At 33.3% G+C, this 19,768-nt stretch overlaps 2 protein-coding genes across 6 annotated transcripts in view; both read right to left on the bottom strand.

The window, feature by feature from the left end:
• Positions 1-19,768, bottom strand: part of hwt (SH2 domain-containing adapter heavyweight) — a 149,090-nt gene that overhangs the window by 6,870 nt on the left and 122,452 nt on the right. The window contains exons 1-2 of one of the 2 annotated variants that reach the window (XM_090112930.1): positions 6,329-6,706; positions 704-1,121 (exon numbers count right to left, since the gene is read on the bottom strand). In XM_090112930.1, coding sequence (XP_089969056.1) covers positions 704-1,121; positions 6,329-6,397 — 487 coding nt within the window. In that variant the 5' untranslated portion in view covers positions 6,398-6,706. Of the gene's footprint in view, positions 1-703; positions 1,122-6,328; positions 6,707-19,768 lie in introns of those variants that run through there. The other variant, XM_090112929.1, reaches the window with a different exon arrangement.
• Positions 14,348-16,773, bottom strand: LOC149900236 (uncharacterized). 4 transcript variants are annotated; one of them, XM_090113133.1, is made up of 7 exons: positions 16,562-16,773; positions 16,270-16,470; positions 15,752-15,931; positions 15,606-15,678; positions 15,418-15,516; positions 14,839-14,907; positions 14,348-14,641 (listed from the first exon to the last, which is right to left on the bottom strand). In XM_090113133.1, exons 2-7 carry the CDS (start codon positions 16,459-16,461, stop codon positions 14,364-14,366), a joined length of 891 nt encoding a protein of 296 aa, XP_089969259.1. In that variant the 5' UTR covers positions 16,462-16,470; positions 16,562-16,773; the 3' UTR covers positions 14,348-14,363. The 4 variants fall into 4 exon arrangements, with proteins under 4 accessions (XP_089969259.1, XP_089969262.1, XP_089969261.1 ...); XM_090113136.1 differs by having other exon boundaries at positions 15,427-15,516; XM_090113135.1 differs by having other exon boundaries at positions 16,566-16,773.

Below are 19,768 nucleotides of genomic sequence, written 5' to 3'. Positions count from 1 at the left end.
ATGATTTCACAGTGAAATATTGCAATCAAAAGCCTCTATTTATTACGTCCGAGATTTTTTCAGTCTAGACGAACAAACGGGAAAAAGGCTGATTAAAAGTTGCCATTGTTGCTTCACTGCTAGTGCAGGTTTTATAAGCTCCGCCGCCTAATTGTGGACGTCCAATCGGCTTCTGTTGAAACTACTAGTTGAACGTTTCCACAACACTATTGGAAACGAAATGAGGCATGAGATGCGATGTCTCTCAATCAATCCAGAACGAAATGTTACAAATACGTATTCAGATGTTTAAATAACTGTCCTTTTAATTGTCATGAGAAATAATAATAATACAATATTAAATGATACACTAATTAATGTTACGTATATTTGTAACTTATTACATGTGAAATTTATAAGTGTATGCTTTTAACATTTTTTTACTTTTTTCCAGGTGTATGGACGGGAAGGACAGGATAGTTTGGTGCCTCGAGAACAATGCTTTTAACAAGACTCTACCGCGATTGTTTTGCAAGAAGAAAGGATCTTTTGTCCTCATTCCTCGGAGATGAGCTCGTCGCTACTTTTATAATAATATGTTATATACACGTACCTCAATATAATTGTTTATCAAGTGATTTGTATCGTATTATGTATTCGTTACTCATATACGACTTTATTTTAAAGGTCTGATTTCTAAAGATATAGTATGTATTAAACTTACCAGACTCGTAATATTGCTGTGAACGATGTCTCGATTGTCGTTCCTGTCTCAAAGGAGCAGACGGCGCTGGCTCTGGTGGGGAGTCTGCAGAACCCTCGGGCGCGCTCTCAGGACTTCTTCTACGCGATTCGGGAGCAGACAAATCAAAGTCTGTCCTTCTGGCCGACTCGTAATCCGCGCGCCTTCGCGCTGACTCAGCGTCAAATGGCCGCCTTCCTGAATCTGCGTCGTATTCCCTTCCAAAGTATCTCCTTGATTCGTATTCGTATGGTCGTCTTTCAAAATCGTAGTTTTGTCTACGGGAATCGTTTCGCCATCTAGTGTCGGGTGAACGACGTGGTTCTCGCGAGCGACGCTTGTGTTGTGGAGATCTGCGCGCTGTGTCTCGAGGTGTGCAATATGCCTCTAGAAATTCAACCTGCAACAAAAAAAAATTACATCAGCATTAATGCTATCAAAAACTCGAAGCTATATTTTTTTTATTTCTTTCAGATGGGTTTTAAGTGCACATTGAAAATTTAATTTGGCCGGAATATACCTGACGACGATTAGATGAAAAGAAGCCCTTAATCATGAAGGTCGATTATGTGGCAGAGTAAAGTGGTAATAAAATGCAGCGGTCACATATCCGACGACCGTAACGGTCGGTTAGGCGCTCTCTCCCCTCGACTGCGATCATTATTAGGGACCATTTCTGTTTATGAGGACGAGCATAAAGAATATTATGAGATATTGTGCTTGCATTGTATAATACGATTAGGTGATAAAAGGAATGCCAATTTTTTGAGTTACTGCCAAATTTTAAGAATTGAGTCATAGATGCATAGAGCAGTGCCATTGTAACGATTGATTATAAAAAAAATGTATGCGTATTCTTTGATTAAACAAAATGTTTGTGAAGCTAAAACACCAATAATTTCAAGGGCCACAAGCTTAGCACTCAAGTATGTTTTGGAACTAAGAAACACCGACCTCGAGATGTTTACGTAAATGCGAGTTGAATGTACCGAGTACCTACCACAAGCATTGCATAATATATTACACAATGTGATTGCTAAACGATTAAAAAAGTATAGCCTGCCTACGTGAATATTTAAATTACTAAACGTCGGTTTGCTTGAGTTTGGCTTACCGTTGCAGGGAGGCTTTTAATCATAATAATTTTATGAAACAAACGAGCATGCCAGTCATTAAACATGAGGGAGACTTTAAAATAAGAAAAAAAGATTGGCGACCGGTTTCAAGCTGCCCGCAGGGCTGTTCTTTATTCAAACTTCAACATCGAAAGGCTAGGCTCATCTGGTGCATTGTTTAACGATTCCTTCGTACGCATGAAAATTTATTTACATAATTAAACATCGGCTCTACCACCCTCGTTTTGATTTGCGATGTCTACAGAAATTTTGTCGTTATTTGCATATTTATTTTCACGCTTAATTAGAATTTGTAAAATGCTTTTTGTTAGAAATCACAGTAGCTCATTAAAAGTTTAGCATTATTAAGTTGAATAATTTAATGGGCAAAACGTTGTGACTTGTGTGGTCGAGGTTTGTGGACCATTCTCGGAGAGTATATCCGATTGTATAATTAGGTACTTATATAGGAATGCTTAATGAATTGATTTGATACAAAAAAAAATATATAATAAAATAGTGTTACACATCTCCTGACTATACAGCTTAATTATATTTGAAACTACCAAGCTGGTGAGTGATGGTAATTGATTGAACGATCATCAATGTATCGGGCTTGGTCCCTCTCGTTTTATTTACCAATTCAAATCAATGCTAGCGCTGGAACGGAAGGGTTCGAAAGCATCGAATTGAATATTGCTCAAACACAATTCGTCAAATTGTAAAGGGGTAATAGTGGACTATTGCTCACTTTCCGGTACAACTACAGATACTAATGATACACTTCCGAGCAAAACCGATATAAACTGAAGGTCTAAACGACCGTTTGAATCTATATCCTCATTCCTTTGATGTGCTTGATGAATCTTTATTGCAATAATCAATATGAACGACTAATTGTTTGTTTTGTAATGAATTATTCATGTTTATAATGTATCTCATGTCATTAAAGTACATTGCTCGTTGTTTAATTTCATACCATTAACTTATCATTCGTGTATTTTTATTTTTTTATGTTTTATAAATGAAGATAACGCTTAATAATGTTGTTTGCATTATTTGCTTCTTAGTCTTCGCTTATGACCTAAACAACATTACTAGTACCAATATAGGTAAAATGAAGAGTACAACTGCTAAATATAATTTTTAATTAAAGAACACAACAATTCATATGATAATAATTATACCTACGCATAGTTGTCAGTTATATAAACATTTCTGCAAACAAAAATTAAATCAATAATGATATAGCGTTTATATTGAGTATGACTAATTTTCAGCATTATAAATTAAATGTGTCACCAAGTCCTAATCTAACCTTTATCTTATCCAGAGTGGCAGAGATAAAATAAATAAATTGCATATCATATGAGTCCACAATTCACATCGTATTATCGGTATACATCGCTAACCACATTTTAGCAGACACCTACTAAAATAAACAAACATCTAAGCCGGCCTAAAATTCAGAGCGCAAAAGAATTTCAAGACTGATATGAATCATCGTGAGCGTATACAAGTGTTCGCAAATAACATTGAAGAATGACAATTAAACAAAGTAAACAATGCACGGTTCATATTCAAACATAAATAACAATAAAGAGCTGATCTTATTATAGAGAAAGCTATAATTCCGGGTTTGCACTTTGCCATGAGTAATGCCCACAGTATTAAGGATGTGGGACAACTTTCAGACGGCCACATGAGTCAGCCCGGCGATGTATAAATACCGGAGACACGCCTCCTGGCTCGCCGAGCTAAAATAGTGCACTGCAGTGTCGTATAACATAAATATAAACGTCTCGCACATCTGTCATGAAGCCAGATTTTTAGATTCTATAAAAAACGGATTCTCAAAACTAAGTTTAATTATAATCTCTAAAGAAATTGTTGAAGCAAACAATAACTATGCGTAGAAAAATCCTTCAGCACCATATCAATTCATATTTTTCAAACTGATACAAGTATTACCCTTATCATAAATGCATGATTCATTACTTTTAACTAATCTTTATCTGTTATTACCAAGAGGAAAATGGCATGTTTACTATTAAAACTAATCCAAATATAAGCCAAAAAGTTTTCAAAATGTAATCATTTTAATTTTGCCAAGATAGATAAGATTTTGTCATCGTGACGCCACTGGTTATAAAACTAAAATATAAACAACCGAACAACGATAAGATCGACAATCACAGCAATGGAATATTACGTGAGAAAATAAAAGTCTAGGGAAATTGGAATGAAAACCATATCGGAATCAGAATGTACGAGCGTCGCGGTCAATTCCACGTCGCCAAACCTTGTCTGGTCACGTTCCGCAAACTAGAAGCCGAAGCTGCAAACAGGTCTATACAACTGAATTAAACAGACATCCTTTTTTCTTTCCATTTCGATAAAGTCCGCAAACGTGCTTTCCAATTGTTTTGATTTCTAGACTGATGGCGACGCGACGGAACGTCTGCCATTTGTCTAGTTAAAGAAACAATTTACTATGATTATTTTTCCGACCCAAATATCGACCAATAGAATTGCACCATTCGACGTCACGTGGTACAACCTACATGGTGTTATACTGATAATTTTTTGAAAATTTTCTCTGGTCGTTGACGTCAAACTGACAGGTTGAATTCAATTGTGAAATTATTGGCCGACATTTGGGACGGAAAAATAATCCCCCGAATAGTTACCACACGAGCTTCAAAATTATCTGGCATTTCCCTCAAGGTTCCCTGCAAACAAATAAAGTCGTCAAGTTTTTCAGGAAAAATCACTCGCGCTTCGCGCTCGTGATTTTTTAACCTTGACTAAAAACTTGACTCCTTCATTTGTTTGCAACGAACCTATCGGAAAATACCCGATAATTTTGAAGCTCTTGGGGTATTATAAGTGATAATACAAATATGAATTATTCTCAGAAAGGCGAAGTACACGTAATTTCATCTAGCTTCACTAAATTAGACACACAATTGTTGTAAATGACAAAACAAGCGGAGGAAATAAGCTTAATTACTAAGTTGCCAGTCCGAATCGCCCAGAGGCCGGGGGTCTTAAGTAGACCCTTACGAGTGTTTCAATGAAGGAAACAATTAAGGGCGAAATTTTCAACGCTCCTTAAAGAGGACACGTCACTTAGGATAATTATTATATTAAATTTATTTAAGACATCGTTGTCTTCTAGATTCAATCTAACACATAAAAAATGTGAATGAAATCGTATGGATGTATGCCTCATTGTTAAAGAGATTAATTTTTTCTTTATTGATGTTGTTCTTATTGTTAGAAGTTTGAAAGGACATTCAAAGGCGAGAATTTTGAATGCGATGCTTATGACACGTTTTAAGGAAAGACCGGATGAAACGTGGAGATAAATCATTACGAATGAGAGCTATGAGAACCCTTGTTCGTAAGCAGCTGAGTTTGAAAAGTGTTTTGGTTTAACATCTGCCAGAAACCGGACGTTCTAATGTTCGGTTAAAGATTATATCACACATTTGTATTGTTCGAAACATTGTAGATCTGATAGGAGTCTTGGTTTTGCGTATGCAAACAACATTTCAAGTAGCAGGAAGTAGTTTCGTAGTGTATTTTATTTCCTTATCAATAAAAGGTTGCGCCGAGTACGCTACAGCAAACTTTGCTCTTTGAACTTGTAACTGAGTTAAGTCAACCCGGGGGTTTGCTGGGGGTTCTAATCAATATCCACTAGTGTCTCGATTTAACAATGTTTCTTTAAAAGTTTTGAAAATCTTTAGATCACATTTATATTTATGGGTAAGTATCAATCTAATAATGTGAAATATTTCTTTTGATGATTCTTAATTACCTATATTATTTTCTCTTTTCATTCAGTTCATTTCGATATATTTTATGACTCAATTATTGACCATTTTTGTATTCGGATAATAAATTACTTCGGCTTTTGACAATCTTGTGGGCTGTTTGTCAATATTCGTATTGGTAGGTAGGTGGGTTGGTAATAAAAATACCACGGATATGTATAAGAATGGGACATACATAATCTAAAGAACATTGTAAAGAATCGTCCTTGTTTGTATAGTGTTTGATATAGGTACTTCGTATAGCGATATTTAGAGCTATACTAGCCGTGTCCTGCATTCGCTATTTCAATAACCTCTCCCATTCCTTTGTCTTACAGGTGTGGTTTGACAACTTTCAGCCAAATCATTATGCATCCAGTAGAAATTAATGTTTTAGAATAATTCTTGACAATTCAATATTTGTCCTTGTAATCATTTGTAATTCATATTAGCATTGAAAGGAATTGAAATCAGAACTTTAGCTATGTAATGATTCGCAATCAGCGGTTGCATCCGTTTTACATATTATTTAGTATATTGATTGTTTCCTATTAAATAAATGATGTATTTTCATTCATATCTTATCCTATGCTAGGTAGTTGAGTCCACTTTTTCATTACTGTAACTAAAACTAAGATATCTTAACTGTAGTTTAATAACAATAAACTTACCACATGCACTACTAAAATCCATTGGGCAATCTGCTTCATTTTCGATATTAACTTCTTATTAGAAGGCATTTTTGTAGTCACTACTATAACTATGTACGGAATCCACAAATACCACTGTAATCATCAACGTATCGACCGTTTCACTAGTGACACGCACACATTTAAACTAACAACTAGAACTAATACACTTTCACAAACTTGTTCTTAACACGTACTGTTTTTATTGTCCTTTATCTCGTCAACTCTTGTGTAAGTATTGGCGTTTGGCAGTAAAAACCTGCGATATAAACGCCTAAATCGGTTCGGTTGCCTACTTGACGAGTCCAACTGTAGACTGACAACACTTCTCAAACACTATACGCGAATGTGTAAAACGGTGACTCATCGGCCCCGCATACTGTTTACCGAGGCTTGAGTCATCGCGTGGTAGGAATACACCGTCGAGCGCTGCAGCGCTTTCAAAGCACGCATACAGCAGTGCGCCGCTAAACAATACACATTCTGCTAGCTCTACAGCGCTTTGTTATAAGAAATCGACTCCATTAATACCTCGATTCCGCACGTGTCCCCCAAATAGCTATGCTATAATAAACTATAAGCTGTTCGACTAAAAGCTATTTTCGCATGATATTAAGGTAGCCAGGGAAACGAAACGTAAACTTTCGCGTTTGAAACTCGACTTGTGTTATGTTAGATTACGACGTCCGACTAGGTCGAATGCCGTTTTGAGGTCGTTTACGCGATACATACTTTAACTTAATGTATCTTAGTAAATTGCACACAAAGATACTTGATATAAATGACTAATCGAATCAAGAATGCGGCCTTTTAATAAATCTAACGCGCAATTAAAATTCGGTAGTGTAGGTAATTAGGTTATTTAAGTACAACTAGCCAGTGTTACACATACGTAACGTCAATATTATCATAAGTCAATATAACTGAAATGTAGGTAATTAATAATTAATTACAACCTATAATTTGAGGTTAATACTGAGGGTTTATACATTTACCTACTTCAGTTAGGTAAGTACCTACCTACCCCCTTAAAAAATATTATTAATAAGTAGAAATAATATTCAAATTCAGATGTTATCTACTTATCAATTAAAATTTCAAAATAATATAAAATATTTAGACTTATCGATCTATAGTAAAGTGCAGCAGCAGTGTAAGTAAAGCAGTGTGCACAATGCACATGTCCTTCACATGTCGCATGAAAAATAAAAAATAAATGTAGTTACATATTGAATTTGAAGTATCTACTTACATACTATTAAGTAAGGTACCTACGTAATATAGTTATTAAAACAATAAAAAAAACTTAAATAGAGATTTTGTAGTAAGTAATTCATAATAGAATTAATTGTAAGTGCAATTTGTTTTACAATTACAAAAACTCGTGAATTGTTTAATTATGTATTTGCATTATTTTTCTAAATAATTAATAATAATATATTACCTACCTATGACATTTTCTACAAAAATCCCATTTATTTAGTAATAAAAAAACTGTCACTGTCACTCTTAATTCTTAAATATTTCATAAAAATTATAGAAGAAAAAAAATTAAGAAATAATTAAATTATTAGACATGAATCACGACCTATTGTTTTAATATAATCAATTTTATAATACAACAACACAACCCATAATAAAGAATCGAGACCGGCGCGGCATCTCGAAAGTTCGTAAGGCAGATCTTTTTTAAAAGATGATCTAAGTTCGAGGGTGAATGCACTCGCTTGTATTGCTTGTATGGTGTCGATGACGTTATCGCAATAATATTGAACACTTATTGAAATTTACATCTAATTTTTAAAAAGCTTCTTAAACATCATCTTACTCATCAAGCTGTAGATGCAACGTGGATCTATAAATACCATGGCGTCAATTGATTGCTCTTAATTAAGAATTGTGTTCAGTTTATTGTTATTTTTTTAAATGATCTTTTTTTATCAATAAAATTTCTGGGAAAAGAACTGCACTCATTTTTAAGAAAATTCTATTGCAGATTTACAATCAATTACAGCAATAACTATAAACTATTATTATCAAACAATAAGTTTTAATATTTATACAGAACGGGAAAAAACCCTAGAAACATATTATATTACTTAGGTACTTCATCTTTGCTAGTGTTTATAGGTCATCCGAATAAAAATTACATCCAATTTTGCATTTAATTTCAATAAGCATCGATTTCGAAACGATAATAATCCTTGTCATTAATCCACATTAATAACACGACTTTTACTTTCAAAATCACGTAAACACGTCATTGAAATCGAATGAATAAGGTCTTTCAAGGTCTTCGTTACAGAAGACGTCTCAGTAATACAAGATAGGTCACGTTTGAGGCTTCTTTTAGATGAGAGTTCTGAAGATTTATCATCGACTTGTTCAAAAATATCTGCTTAAAATTCAATTTGATATTACAAGCACGTGAACCTATAGGCAAACTACATATAAATGACCAAATACTAAGTAGATATCATAGCATTATCGTAGTATATCAGAAGTAAAAAGAAGTAACTGGTCAAATCTATCCATGTGATATTTCTATATTATTCAAATTAGCTACTACAACTGCATGTATTGAAGAAAGATAGAAAATAAATATTTTATTGCCGAAAAGCATCAAAATTCTGCACAAAAAACAGCGCTGATTTACAGGCTGTACCGATGAATGAGGTTCGTATTAATATTATAAAAAATGAAATGTACATACCTACTTAAAATAAATACATATTGACATATAATTCCTTGATCGATCAAACGATCAAAACTATTTATATTGTTACCATATGGTCATAAAACGGTAGTGTTACTCGAATGACCCAAAGAAAGTCGTTAGTTCAGTCTGTCGGTATGTTTTTCAAAAGTCACGGGCACCCCAAAATCGTTGACTCCGTGACTCACTTCCCCTATGTTTCCAGTCACATATGGACTGCAACCGTTCATGTGGAATAATGAGTCATTTTTGGTACAGGTGTTCGTTTGATGTACATGTGTTTATGTCGTTACTTATCAGGATATCTAAAAGGGGAACCGAATTTATATTGAATTTATATTGGGAGCATATCGGTTACCATACGGTTTGTTTATGTTCTGTGAAGATAGTTTGGTCACAAAGAAGTTTCAATGTAGCATTATATTTTTACTTGTTCTGATTCATACATAGGTAATGATTTGTTTTTTAATCTGAAAAATGATTATTTTTTAGTTTTTACCTAAAATTAGGCGTACACGTTTCATCTCTTTTCTCCCTAAATTACGCTTGCATTTCCTCCTAGTGGTTTCCCAATACAAATGTTATGAGGCGTGAAGTGTAAAATGTGTCGCTTATCACCAAATGACGAGTCTACGTTTTCCTTCCTCTGACATAAAATAATTAATGTTAATTCATTAATATTAATAACAATTAATGATGGATTAACTACATTTGGCATAACTTTTAACACAGTAAAATTCAATGTTATTCACATCTGCATACGTATTAACGAAAGAATGCAAAAATACTGACGTCACAACTACATGACAACTCATATTTACATTAGCTTATACGGTCATAAGGCTTTCAGTTGCGTCAAACAATAATGAAAATCCGAGTTAGTAATTCCTTTGAACTTACCTTCAACGCACTATTTATTAGTAGAAGTAGTACCTATTGTGATTTTCTGCTAAAAAAGTTTCATCTTCTAGGAAGACTGAATATCTTGGTACTGCAAGATAAGCTATGTTTTGTTCAGTTGATTTTCACCAGTTATTCAATTGTTCTCTTGGATTACAATTATAAAATAATTTTTTTCTTAGTAGCCTTTATGTAATTATAATTATAAGTTTGTAAAAACGTCATTAAAAGCGTATAATAATTGCATTCAATATTTATTAAATTCACGGTAAATCATAGCTAAACAGTTTTACATAAACTATATAACCCAACACCCGTATAAAAAGAAAATCGTTTAACGTCAAGAGAAATACCATTAGTGCTTATAAAAATGACGTGTGAGGATAATGACGCATGCTTCCAGTGTTGGCATAACAATCACATGACAGATGCAAAGGGGTTTCCTTGAATACAACGATGACCTAAGTCCGAAGCTCGCAATTTACATAAAAGCTATATTTATAAGCTATATTATAGCCTTTGGCCAAACCGAAAACTTGCGTTGAATTCAGTACAAATTTCGATGTTTGTCACGCGATAAGAGGTTATCAGTGTTTCGTAAATATAGATAAGTTTTGACATAGTCATGCTAAATATAAAACAACGCTTATTTATAGCTATAAAATACAAATCATGTTACTTTTAACTGTCTACAATGAATTGTCTTTTTGCGTCAATAAAAATCTATTTGGACAGTATTATATGATAATTCGTATACCTACATTTTTGTACTGTTTTGCATACATATTATTGCTACGTAATGCTGTGGTAATGCTAAATGAATAACAAGATGTCAGGTAATTCCTCACCGCAACTGCTCAATCAGCATCTCTTAAACAAACACATAACCAGTAACATCATTTTCGTCCCAATCAACTATGACGCACCCCTATTGTTTACGATATGACACAACCCTGTCCTGTGGGGATGAAACTGACTCACCACCTGACTCATTAACTTACAATCAATCATTATAATAATGATTAATTTCAATGACTTATACCATTGTAATCGTTAATTGCGACTCAATGAATTGAGCTTATAAAAATTCTAAACGCGTTCCGGATGAGTCAAATTGTTTTGTTATATAATCGTTATAAGGACTGATTGTTTTAATTACGAAATGGCAATGACGTTTTAAATATTAGTAAATGATTCGAAATCGAATAATTTTGTTATGAGATATTATCTTAATTGCTTCCGAAAATTTATTACAATTGCCATAAGATTGGCGCCGTTTAAGCTTCGACACAACAGAATACCGGCTGCCTTATTACGGATCTTGCAGACGATCAGCAACAACCAAAAATTGCGCAATAGTTGTTGTCAAACGTCTATTTCTTATTACGTAAAAGCAGACAACAAGCAGACAATCTGCCGTCAACAGTGCTGCCTCTGTCGAGCAACTGAAAAACTAAAAATGCAGTTGTCGCTAATAAAAACTCAAAGGTTGCTTTGCAAATGGTATTAGCTATGACTTGCGACAGCAACACGACAGCAACTACCAAGCAATTGATTTGTCAAATATGCGACAGCTCTAATGCTTGTTGTTGACTTGTTGCTGGTTGTAATAGGAACAATAAAGTATATAAAAATCTCAAAATAAAATAAAAATTATAGTTTAGAAGATTGATTCTTAACTGAGATCATCGAATACTTAAAAAAACTTATTAAAATATATTACGGTAAGTGTGCAAAATATTTTCATCGGTCTAGAAAAGGTGTTCGACAAGTTTTCGAATATAATTTTACTAATAATTACATATTAAATTTACTTTCGGGAATATTAATCATACCTTCTTAGACAGTTTTATATAAAATGGCACGAGCATTCTTATTAATTGAGGCACTCGAGGCCGAAGTTAGAAGACAAGAAGCTCATGATGTGGCTCAGTTACGGCGAAGTCTTCGTAACCAAGCAAGGACTTTGAGCATGACAGATGTTGAGTTCAAGGCACACTACAGAATCACCCAAGATTCATTTGAAGAGTTGTGTTATGGACTAGCTCCACTAATGGCTAGATCAAAGAGGCAAACAAAGGTTTCTGTAGAGTGTAAGGTAAGAAATTGTTATAAATTCTTGACTTGAATACATTCATAATATTGTTAGCAGGATTGCAAGACCATGTTTGTAGTCTGCCCATTTATTAAATTATAATAATCACTTTTCAGGTCTTAACAGCTCTGTCTTTCTATGCAACGGGTTCATACCAAAAGCCAGTAGGAATGAGCTTTTTGCATGGTTTAAGCCAGCCTAGTGTGTCAAATGCTGTGAGAGAAGTGACAACAGCACTAAACAATATTAATATACTGAATAAGTATATTAAATTTCCACAAACACAGCAAGAAAGAAATATCATCATTAACAAGTAAATTTCTATACCTATTTGATATGTACCATGAAAGTTTCACATATCATTAATTTTGTCTATAATTCCAGATTTTATAATAAATTTGGAATTCCTGGTGTCCTGGGCTGTGTTGATGGTACACATGTGGCATTAGTGAAGCCTTCAGAGCATGAAGAACGTTTTTTTAACAGAAAACATTATCATTCTAGAAATGTTCAAATAGTAAGTACTCACTTACTTAACTAAGCTTTAATTTATTTATTACCTATATTTAGTTTGTACGAACCTTTTATTACTACAATTATTAAAAAACTGACTTGCACAATGTTTCTAATACTGTGAGAATATAAGAATTAATTTCTTGTAAATAATGTTTTTTTTAGATATGTGACAGTGATCTTAATATTTTAAATGTGGATGCTACTTTTGGCGGAGCTACTCATGATGCATATATTTGGCGCAATTCGGAAATAAATAATCATTTGCAGCAGCTTCATAATAATGGTGAAAGCATTTGGTTATTAGGTAATTATTTTTTGTATTATTAATGTAGTGTGTGTGTTAAGTGTAACAGAATTAATGTTCAAAAATACCTGTTTACTAAATATTTTAATTTTATTATTTATTTTATTTCATTTTTAGATATCAATTTTGTAGTAATTTATACATTATAAAACACTGACTATGCTTTACATTTGCAGGCGACTCTGGATATCCACTGCGGCCATGGCTTCTGACTCCTATTGTTAACGCTGTTCCTGGGACTGCAGAAGAGCATTACACAAATGTCCACTGCAGTGCTAGGAATACTGTTGAACGTTGCATAGGAGTTTTGAAAACTCGTTGGCGATGTTTGTTGGCACATAGAGTACTGCATTATGACCATCACACTGTAGCCAAAATCATAAATGCATGCTGTGTTTTACACAACATCGCTAACCAACAAGGAACAGAAGTCATAGAGCTATCAGATGAATATACTAGACATGATTCTGACCGCCAAATATCTGACACCATCAGCATTGATGATGAAACACACCAATTAGAACGTGGTCGTTTACAGCGATCACTTATTATGCAGCGTCTATGGAGGGAGAGGAGACCATAGCCTTTATTTAGCGTTGTACAAACTTTTTCTAGTATTTAAACCTAAGAATATTTATATTTATATAGCAGAAACCAATGATGATATCATTGTTAATATTTGTGTGTGGTTAACAAATATACTGAAATAAAGGCACTAACTCACCACCTGTAATGTAACGTTACAAAGTCGAGCATTACATAGGCAAGCTAGGAATAACTGTCATCACAAAATCGAACCTGAAATGTTAGATTATAGATTGTGAGGAAGCACCTTATTCAAAAAGAATGTACTTGAACTATCTGTAGGTACTTACTAATAATTGTGTAGAGATAAAAATATTATACATAGCAAAAGTAGTTTATGATAATAAGTAGTTAATTTAATACTGTTCACTGATGATATTATTTTAAATTTAAGAGTTTAGTTTGGGCATATAATATGTAATTGTAATAATTATTTAAATTTTTTCTGGTTATTATTGTATCGTTATTATTTGGTTACTTATTTTTAGTTTTACAATTTTTAGATTATTAGAAGATTTAGATTATGTTTAGATTATAATTATAATGATTATCTTGTGTACTGAACCTTTCTATTTTTGTGGTGTGATTGTGTGATGCAATAAACATGTCTATGTATGAGTCAATGTGTACTGAAACCTTAGGTATGTACCTTCTACCTTCATATTTCACTTGTGTAAATTAATTCAATTTTTTATATCAGATATTTCAAATATTAATAACTATATTAGTAAAAAAAATGAAATATTTTCAAATAAAACAATTTTAAAAATGTGAATGAGAAAAATGTCACAATATAGAATGTATAAGAATAATAATTAATCAGATTTTGAATACTTAATGTCAAAAATAATGAATTTGGAATTAAAATAATGATAACACAAACAATAAAATAAAATAAATGTTATTTATTTTCTAAACAATTTTTTAATACATTGGTTAGTTCGCGCAGCGCCTGAGCCAGAGTCTCTGTAAGGGCTAGTTGTCTGCGCGATATATCTAACTCGTCCCTCCTAGCCTCTGCAATTATCATCATTGCATCTACCAGCTTCTGCTCCGCGTCGATCCGTCTATTTTCCATATCAACGATCCAAGACGGGTCAACTCTTTGACGAGTCCTGAGATCAGATATATTTCGGCTCCTAACAGAGCTCCTGGGTAGTCGCCGTGACACTGGACTATCTGTAAAAAAAAAATATTATAATTACAACTAAATAATTTAAAGCATTCGTATTTCAACTTTCAGTTCATAGGAAGCACCACCAGCTTTCAAGTAAAAAAAAAGAAAAATTAAAATTTGTTCAACCAGTCGATAGTTCTGACTTCTGACATCAAAAATATTAAAAAATAAAAGTGACAATTAGAACTATATATCTGACCAGCATTTGATCTAGGACCCCGCGTCCTGTTAGGGTCAGCAGAAGCCGGTGCCTGCACTCTATCTGAAACTAATAAGATAGGATATTTTGAAGCAACAGTATGTTTGCAATTTTGAAATATTTGAATCATTTGTTTTATTTATTTTATTTATTTATTTTTTTATTTATTTTGTCAGGTTTAAAACAATATAGATAATCGCATGTATAATAAATATTATACATGCGAAAGTAACTCTGTCTGTCTGTCTGTTACGCAATCACGCCTTAACTACTAAACCAATTTGCATTAAATTTGGTATAGAGATATTTTGATACCCGAGAAAGGACCTAGGCTACTTTTTACCCCGGGACATAGGATAGGTTTTATTCCGGAAATCCCACGGGAACAGGAACTATGCGGGTTTTTCTTTGACTGCGCGGGCGATGCCGCGGGTGGAAAGCTAGTTAAATATAAATCTCTATGTAAATACCAAATTTTACCTAAATTGTTAAGAGTTACATATAATAACAACTGATTGTTTATGTAGGTATGTTTTTCTTATATTATTTATGTAATGTAGATGTATAAGTTCAACTAACAAACTTTACCAGTATTTCCTCTCGTTGATGGTGATATTGGCGTTGTGGTCTGCCCAATATCTATGAGCCGTTCACTGGCTGGTGGTGGTGGAGAAGACTCTAAAATTGAAAGGGTTTTGGATAAATTATATACTTAAGTAACAGATTTTTTTTCACTCCGAAGTTGGTTAAAATAAATGTCTGTTTACCTATGGTTATCTCTACACATTCAGTTGCTATATCCTCATAGATGGCCGAGGAGGTACTTGGTGTTGGTATAGGCTGCAATGCAAAAATATGATTATAATCATTACATATTAATTTCAAGGATAAAAGACTATTTTGTTTCTCTTACAAATGCTGGCACTCTATGCTGAGTATCTCCATATGCAGCACCCTCTCCAATAATGGCCAACACCTTTTTATCAATTTCTGATAAGTCGTCTTTACAAGCCGGCCCACCACCAGTACCAGAAGCTGCCCGTCTTTGGGCTGATGCCCTCGCCTTTACCTTATGCTTCAGGTCAGCCCAATACTGTAAGCATAATGCATGCAAGCTTATTTAAATTTATTTGTTTGAAACCCACAGCTCTTAATATATATATATATATGTAGTTATATATATATTATATATAGTTTATATAAACTTTTTTTTAACCTTTTATAAACTATAATTTTATGCATCAATATGGAATTGATGTACTAAAAATGCAAGTAGGTAGGTATAGACAGCTATTTAGTATTTCTATTTTCTGTGGTGTAAAAATACACACATGGCGGTGTGAAATCAAGTGATGTGTTAGAAATATGAGCAAAAAGGATTCAAATTGTATAGAAATAGCAAATAAATAATTCTTTATCAAATATACTTACACGTTTCCAGCGATATCCAGATTTTGAGGCACCACTGCCATGGGCGTTTAATTTGGAAGCTAGTTCTTCCCACTGGCGATCGACTGTTTCTTTCGATCGTGGACCCAAACCAACGCCTTTGGCCAGAGCCTGATGCTCCATTAAATAATTAAGGAGGTCCTCTAATTGAGACTTGGAAACTCGGTGTTCCATTTTTTTCAACTGAAAAATTCACAATATTTTGTGAGTAAATAAGTAACGTTTAATGCATATATTGTAACTAGCGCCTTCATAAACAAAGAGTTAGACTTACCTACTTGTGCAAAATTACGAAAATTGTAACACTAATATTCACCGCTGAGCACAAACCACGACAAATCACATTCACGAACTGATTACTGAATACCTTTCCCATATCCCAGTAATAATATATTACGTTGTTTATGTGACAAGACCCACTTACAAGGGTTATCGCAAAAAAAATCCCTGGAGTGGTCATGCTGGGATCCATCCACTTCACAAGTTTCTTAATCTTTTTTGCTAACGCAGATCACAGATGTGACGCAGTTATGAATATGAGAGCGAGTATTGTTTAATGTTTAACAAACATACGTAGTACCACCAGTTGCCACCTGATTGTGAGTGGCGCTGCTTTCCATACAAAATCAAGTGCATCGGTCGCAGGAAGCAGATGTTGTGCGACAGCGGCGCAACAGCTTACATAATACGAAATTTTTTGACGTTTCGCGACCAGTCGCAAACCTGTCGCGTTGCTGTTGCGCGTCGCTTGCTATCTGCTAATTTTTAGCTAATAAGGCTGCGGATCGACACTTAAAGCTTAAGCCCATTGTATTCAGAGTAGATAACCATTATATATATTATCTAGTGTTAAGTGTCGTTAAGTGCTAATTTCACACTATATTTCACACGTTAGTCACTTCTTGGCGATGTGAAATCTTTTGTTGCAAGTATTTGTTTGCTTATAGAAAGGAAAAAAAGTAGTGATAAGATATAAGATATAAATAACGCTAATGCGATATCGCTGAAGCCTTTTTTGGGTTAGTTACACGTGTAGTACTTAATATTATAAGTGAAGAAAATGTATTATAATCAAACAGATACCAATTTCTTTGATTCAACAACATTACATCTGTAACTACTTGCTTATACTTTATGTAAAAATGTTTCAAAGAAAGTTTCTATCAATAATAATAATACATTAATTCTCAATTTATAGAACACTATTTTGGGATATATGCATGACAGCGTTTATTCACCTAATCACAACCTTCTACAATTATCTATATTATTGTAGTGAGAAGAGCATTATTCTTACGAAGAACAACTTTTACTTTACACATCATACGAAAACATATTCGCATCTCTGCAATGTATTGACCCTTACAAATGACAACATAATATGTACAAAGTGCACACATAATTAGATCAAGAATGCCATAAACGAAGGGCCGTTGCATCATATGTTTAATATCATTAGCCAGAAAGACTCCAAGTGAGTCACTGAGCTTAAAAAGGATACACAAGTAAACGAATGTGTAGTTCAGATACAACATGAATGAGTTTAACGACACTCTGACTCACAACTTGGGCAACGTGTACTTGAAAGGTCATGCGATTTGCTCAATTTTTTTAGTAAAAGTCAAAATAATAATCAATCTTCGTTAGGCTATATTGAAAGAAAGATAAATTGTTTAAACTGTGCGACCTGGCGTGACTTTGGTCTACCTCAATTACGATGTTTTTTTGTAAAAGTTAGCAGTTGTAGGGAGTAATTGTCGACCCCTTAATAAAAGTTGGCCCACATGTTCCTTTGCTTTTTACCCGACTACGGCAAAGCAAAAGGAGGGTTATGATTTTGACAGGCTATGTATGTATGTATGTATGTATGTATATATGTATGTATGTATGTATGTATGTATGTATGTATGTTCATCTGTTCCCTCGTAACTTCTAAACTACTTATCAGAATTCGACAAATGACATATCATTAGAAGCGTCTTAATTGTCCGCTGGTTATAGGCTATATGGGGTTTCACAAAATCTAATGTGGCGCCCTCTAGCGGACAAAACATACAGAGTAAAAAAATAAAGTTAAGATAAATATGCCGTGTTTGGTATCATTTGAAAGCTTTTTACTTGCAAATTTTGAATATATATATATTACTAGCATTTCCTTGTGACTTTACCTGTATTCATGGGCTGATTGCATATAATTCACATCTTTTCGTTCATAGCTTCTTTATTAGTTCATCAATTTAACTTTTGTTTTATACTTTTTCAGCGTCGTTTTTTGTCGTAGTTGGGTTTTAGGTGTTTTACTTTTTATCTTGTCTGATTCACAAAAGTATTGCTTGCTTTATTGCCAGATAAGAATTAGTTGAAGAATTAACTGTTGTTGCGTGAGTTCACATCAAACTTTATTTCATTAAACTTTGTACATTTGGCACAGCCCATTAAATCTTACGAATATTAAAGCAGAATTATGACTTCCATGATCTAGCTGAGTTTCTCTATTAAATTCGTGGTCCTGTTAATTTTTCTGGTATTACTATGTAGTGGGAAAACCAAAGACCGATGTGAAAACTCTAACTAATTATTATGGGTTTTTTGCAGGAGATAATATTTACCTTAGGGCATAGGGCCTCAGCGATACTATTGTATGGATAATGGATATATTTATATTTAATAACCAAATAATGTTCTATGAGTGTGTTCATGTAATCATAACTAAGCACCCAATTGCCTATCAGTTAAGATTTTATCGTTAACTTATAAGTCACATAAGTATAATTTATCGATTTTGGTAAAGTCTTTAATTCTTAGTCATTATTTTAATCTTTTTAATTACACAATTGCGTAAAGAACAAAAATTTGTACGGGCATTTTAATTTAGCCAAGTAATTTACTTTTATTAATGTCTTTACAGGATATGCTGATACGTAATACTTATAGCTTACTTCTATCTTGTTATGTAGAGATATTTTCTTCTCTGGTATTTATTATAAAAATAACAAGACATAAATAACTGATGTATGTACCTAATTTAATACATACGTTTGATTGTACGATGGGAATTCCTTGAAATTTATAAATTTCAAGGAATTCCCATCGTACAATCAATTGTTGCAGAAAAACCACAGAAAATAATTAATTGCAAGAGATTCCAAGATTTTAGTATCATACCTCGAATGATTTATTGTTTTATGATTTATTATGGCGTACTATAATAACATAGGTAGTCTGCAATTCAATATATGTATTTACAATCTTACATAAGAATTTAAAACACATAATAATATGAGGTGTTTATTATCTCCTTTTATTTATTTAACTTGTCTCGTCGTGTTATACATAAAATAAGAAATATTATTTTGGCTACTTTTTACTTTTCTACTTTTTATGTAAGTTATAGAACTGTTAATAACTATTTTTGCCCCTTACATCAGTTAATCCATATGGCAATGTTAAATCTATGCTAATATTAATATAAAGCTGAAGA

The sequence above is a fragment of the Colias eurytheme genome, chromosome 19 (genome assembly GCF_061535395.1).
Source record: "Colias eurytheme isolate Ceu_HAF_F1 chromosome 19, ilColEury1 Martin Lab GWU primary, whole genome shotgun sequence".
Classification (NCBI taxonomy): domain Eukaryota; kingdom Metazoa; phylum Arthropoda; class Insecta; order Lepidoptera; family Pieridae; genus Colias; species Colias eurytheme.
Note: the sequence above shows the minus strand (reverse complement) of the source record. Positions and strands in the feature narration are given on the sequence as shown.

Bases quoted from the DNA above. Each gene is read 5' to 3' on its own strand.
- LOC149900236 (XM_090113133.1), bottom strand. From the start codon at position 16,461: ATGGAACACCGAGTTTCCAAGTCTCAATTAGAGGACCTCCTTAATTAT. The intron at 14,908-15,417 runs GTTAGTTGAACT...CTATCTTATTAG, and splicing joins AGGAAATACTGGTAAAGTTT to TTTCAGATAGAGTGCAGGCA. The intron at 14,642-14,838 runs GTCAGATATATA...TTTTTTTTACAG, and splicing joins GGGTCCTAGATCAAATGCTG to ATAGTCCAGTGTCACGGCGA.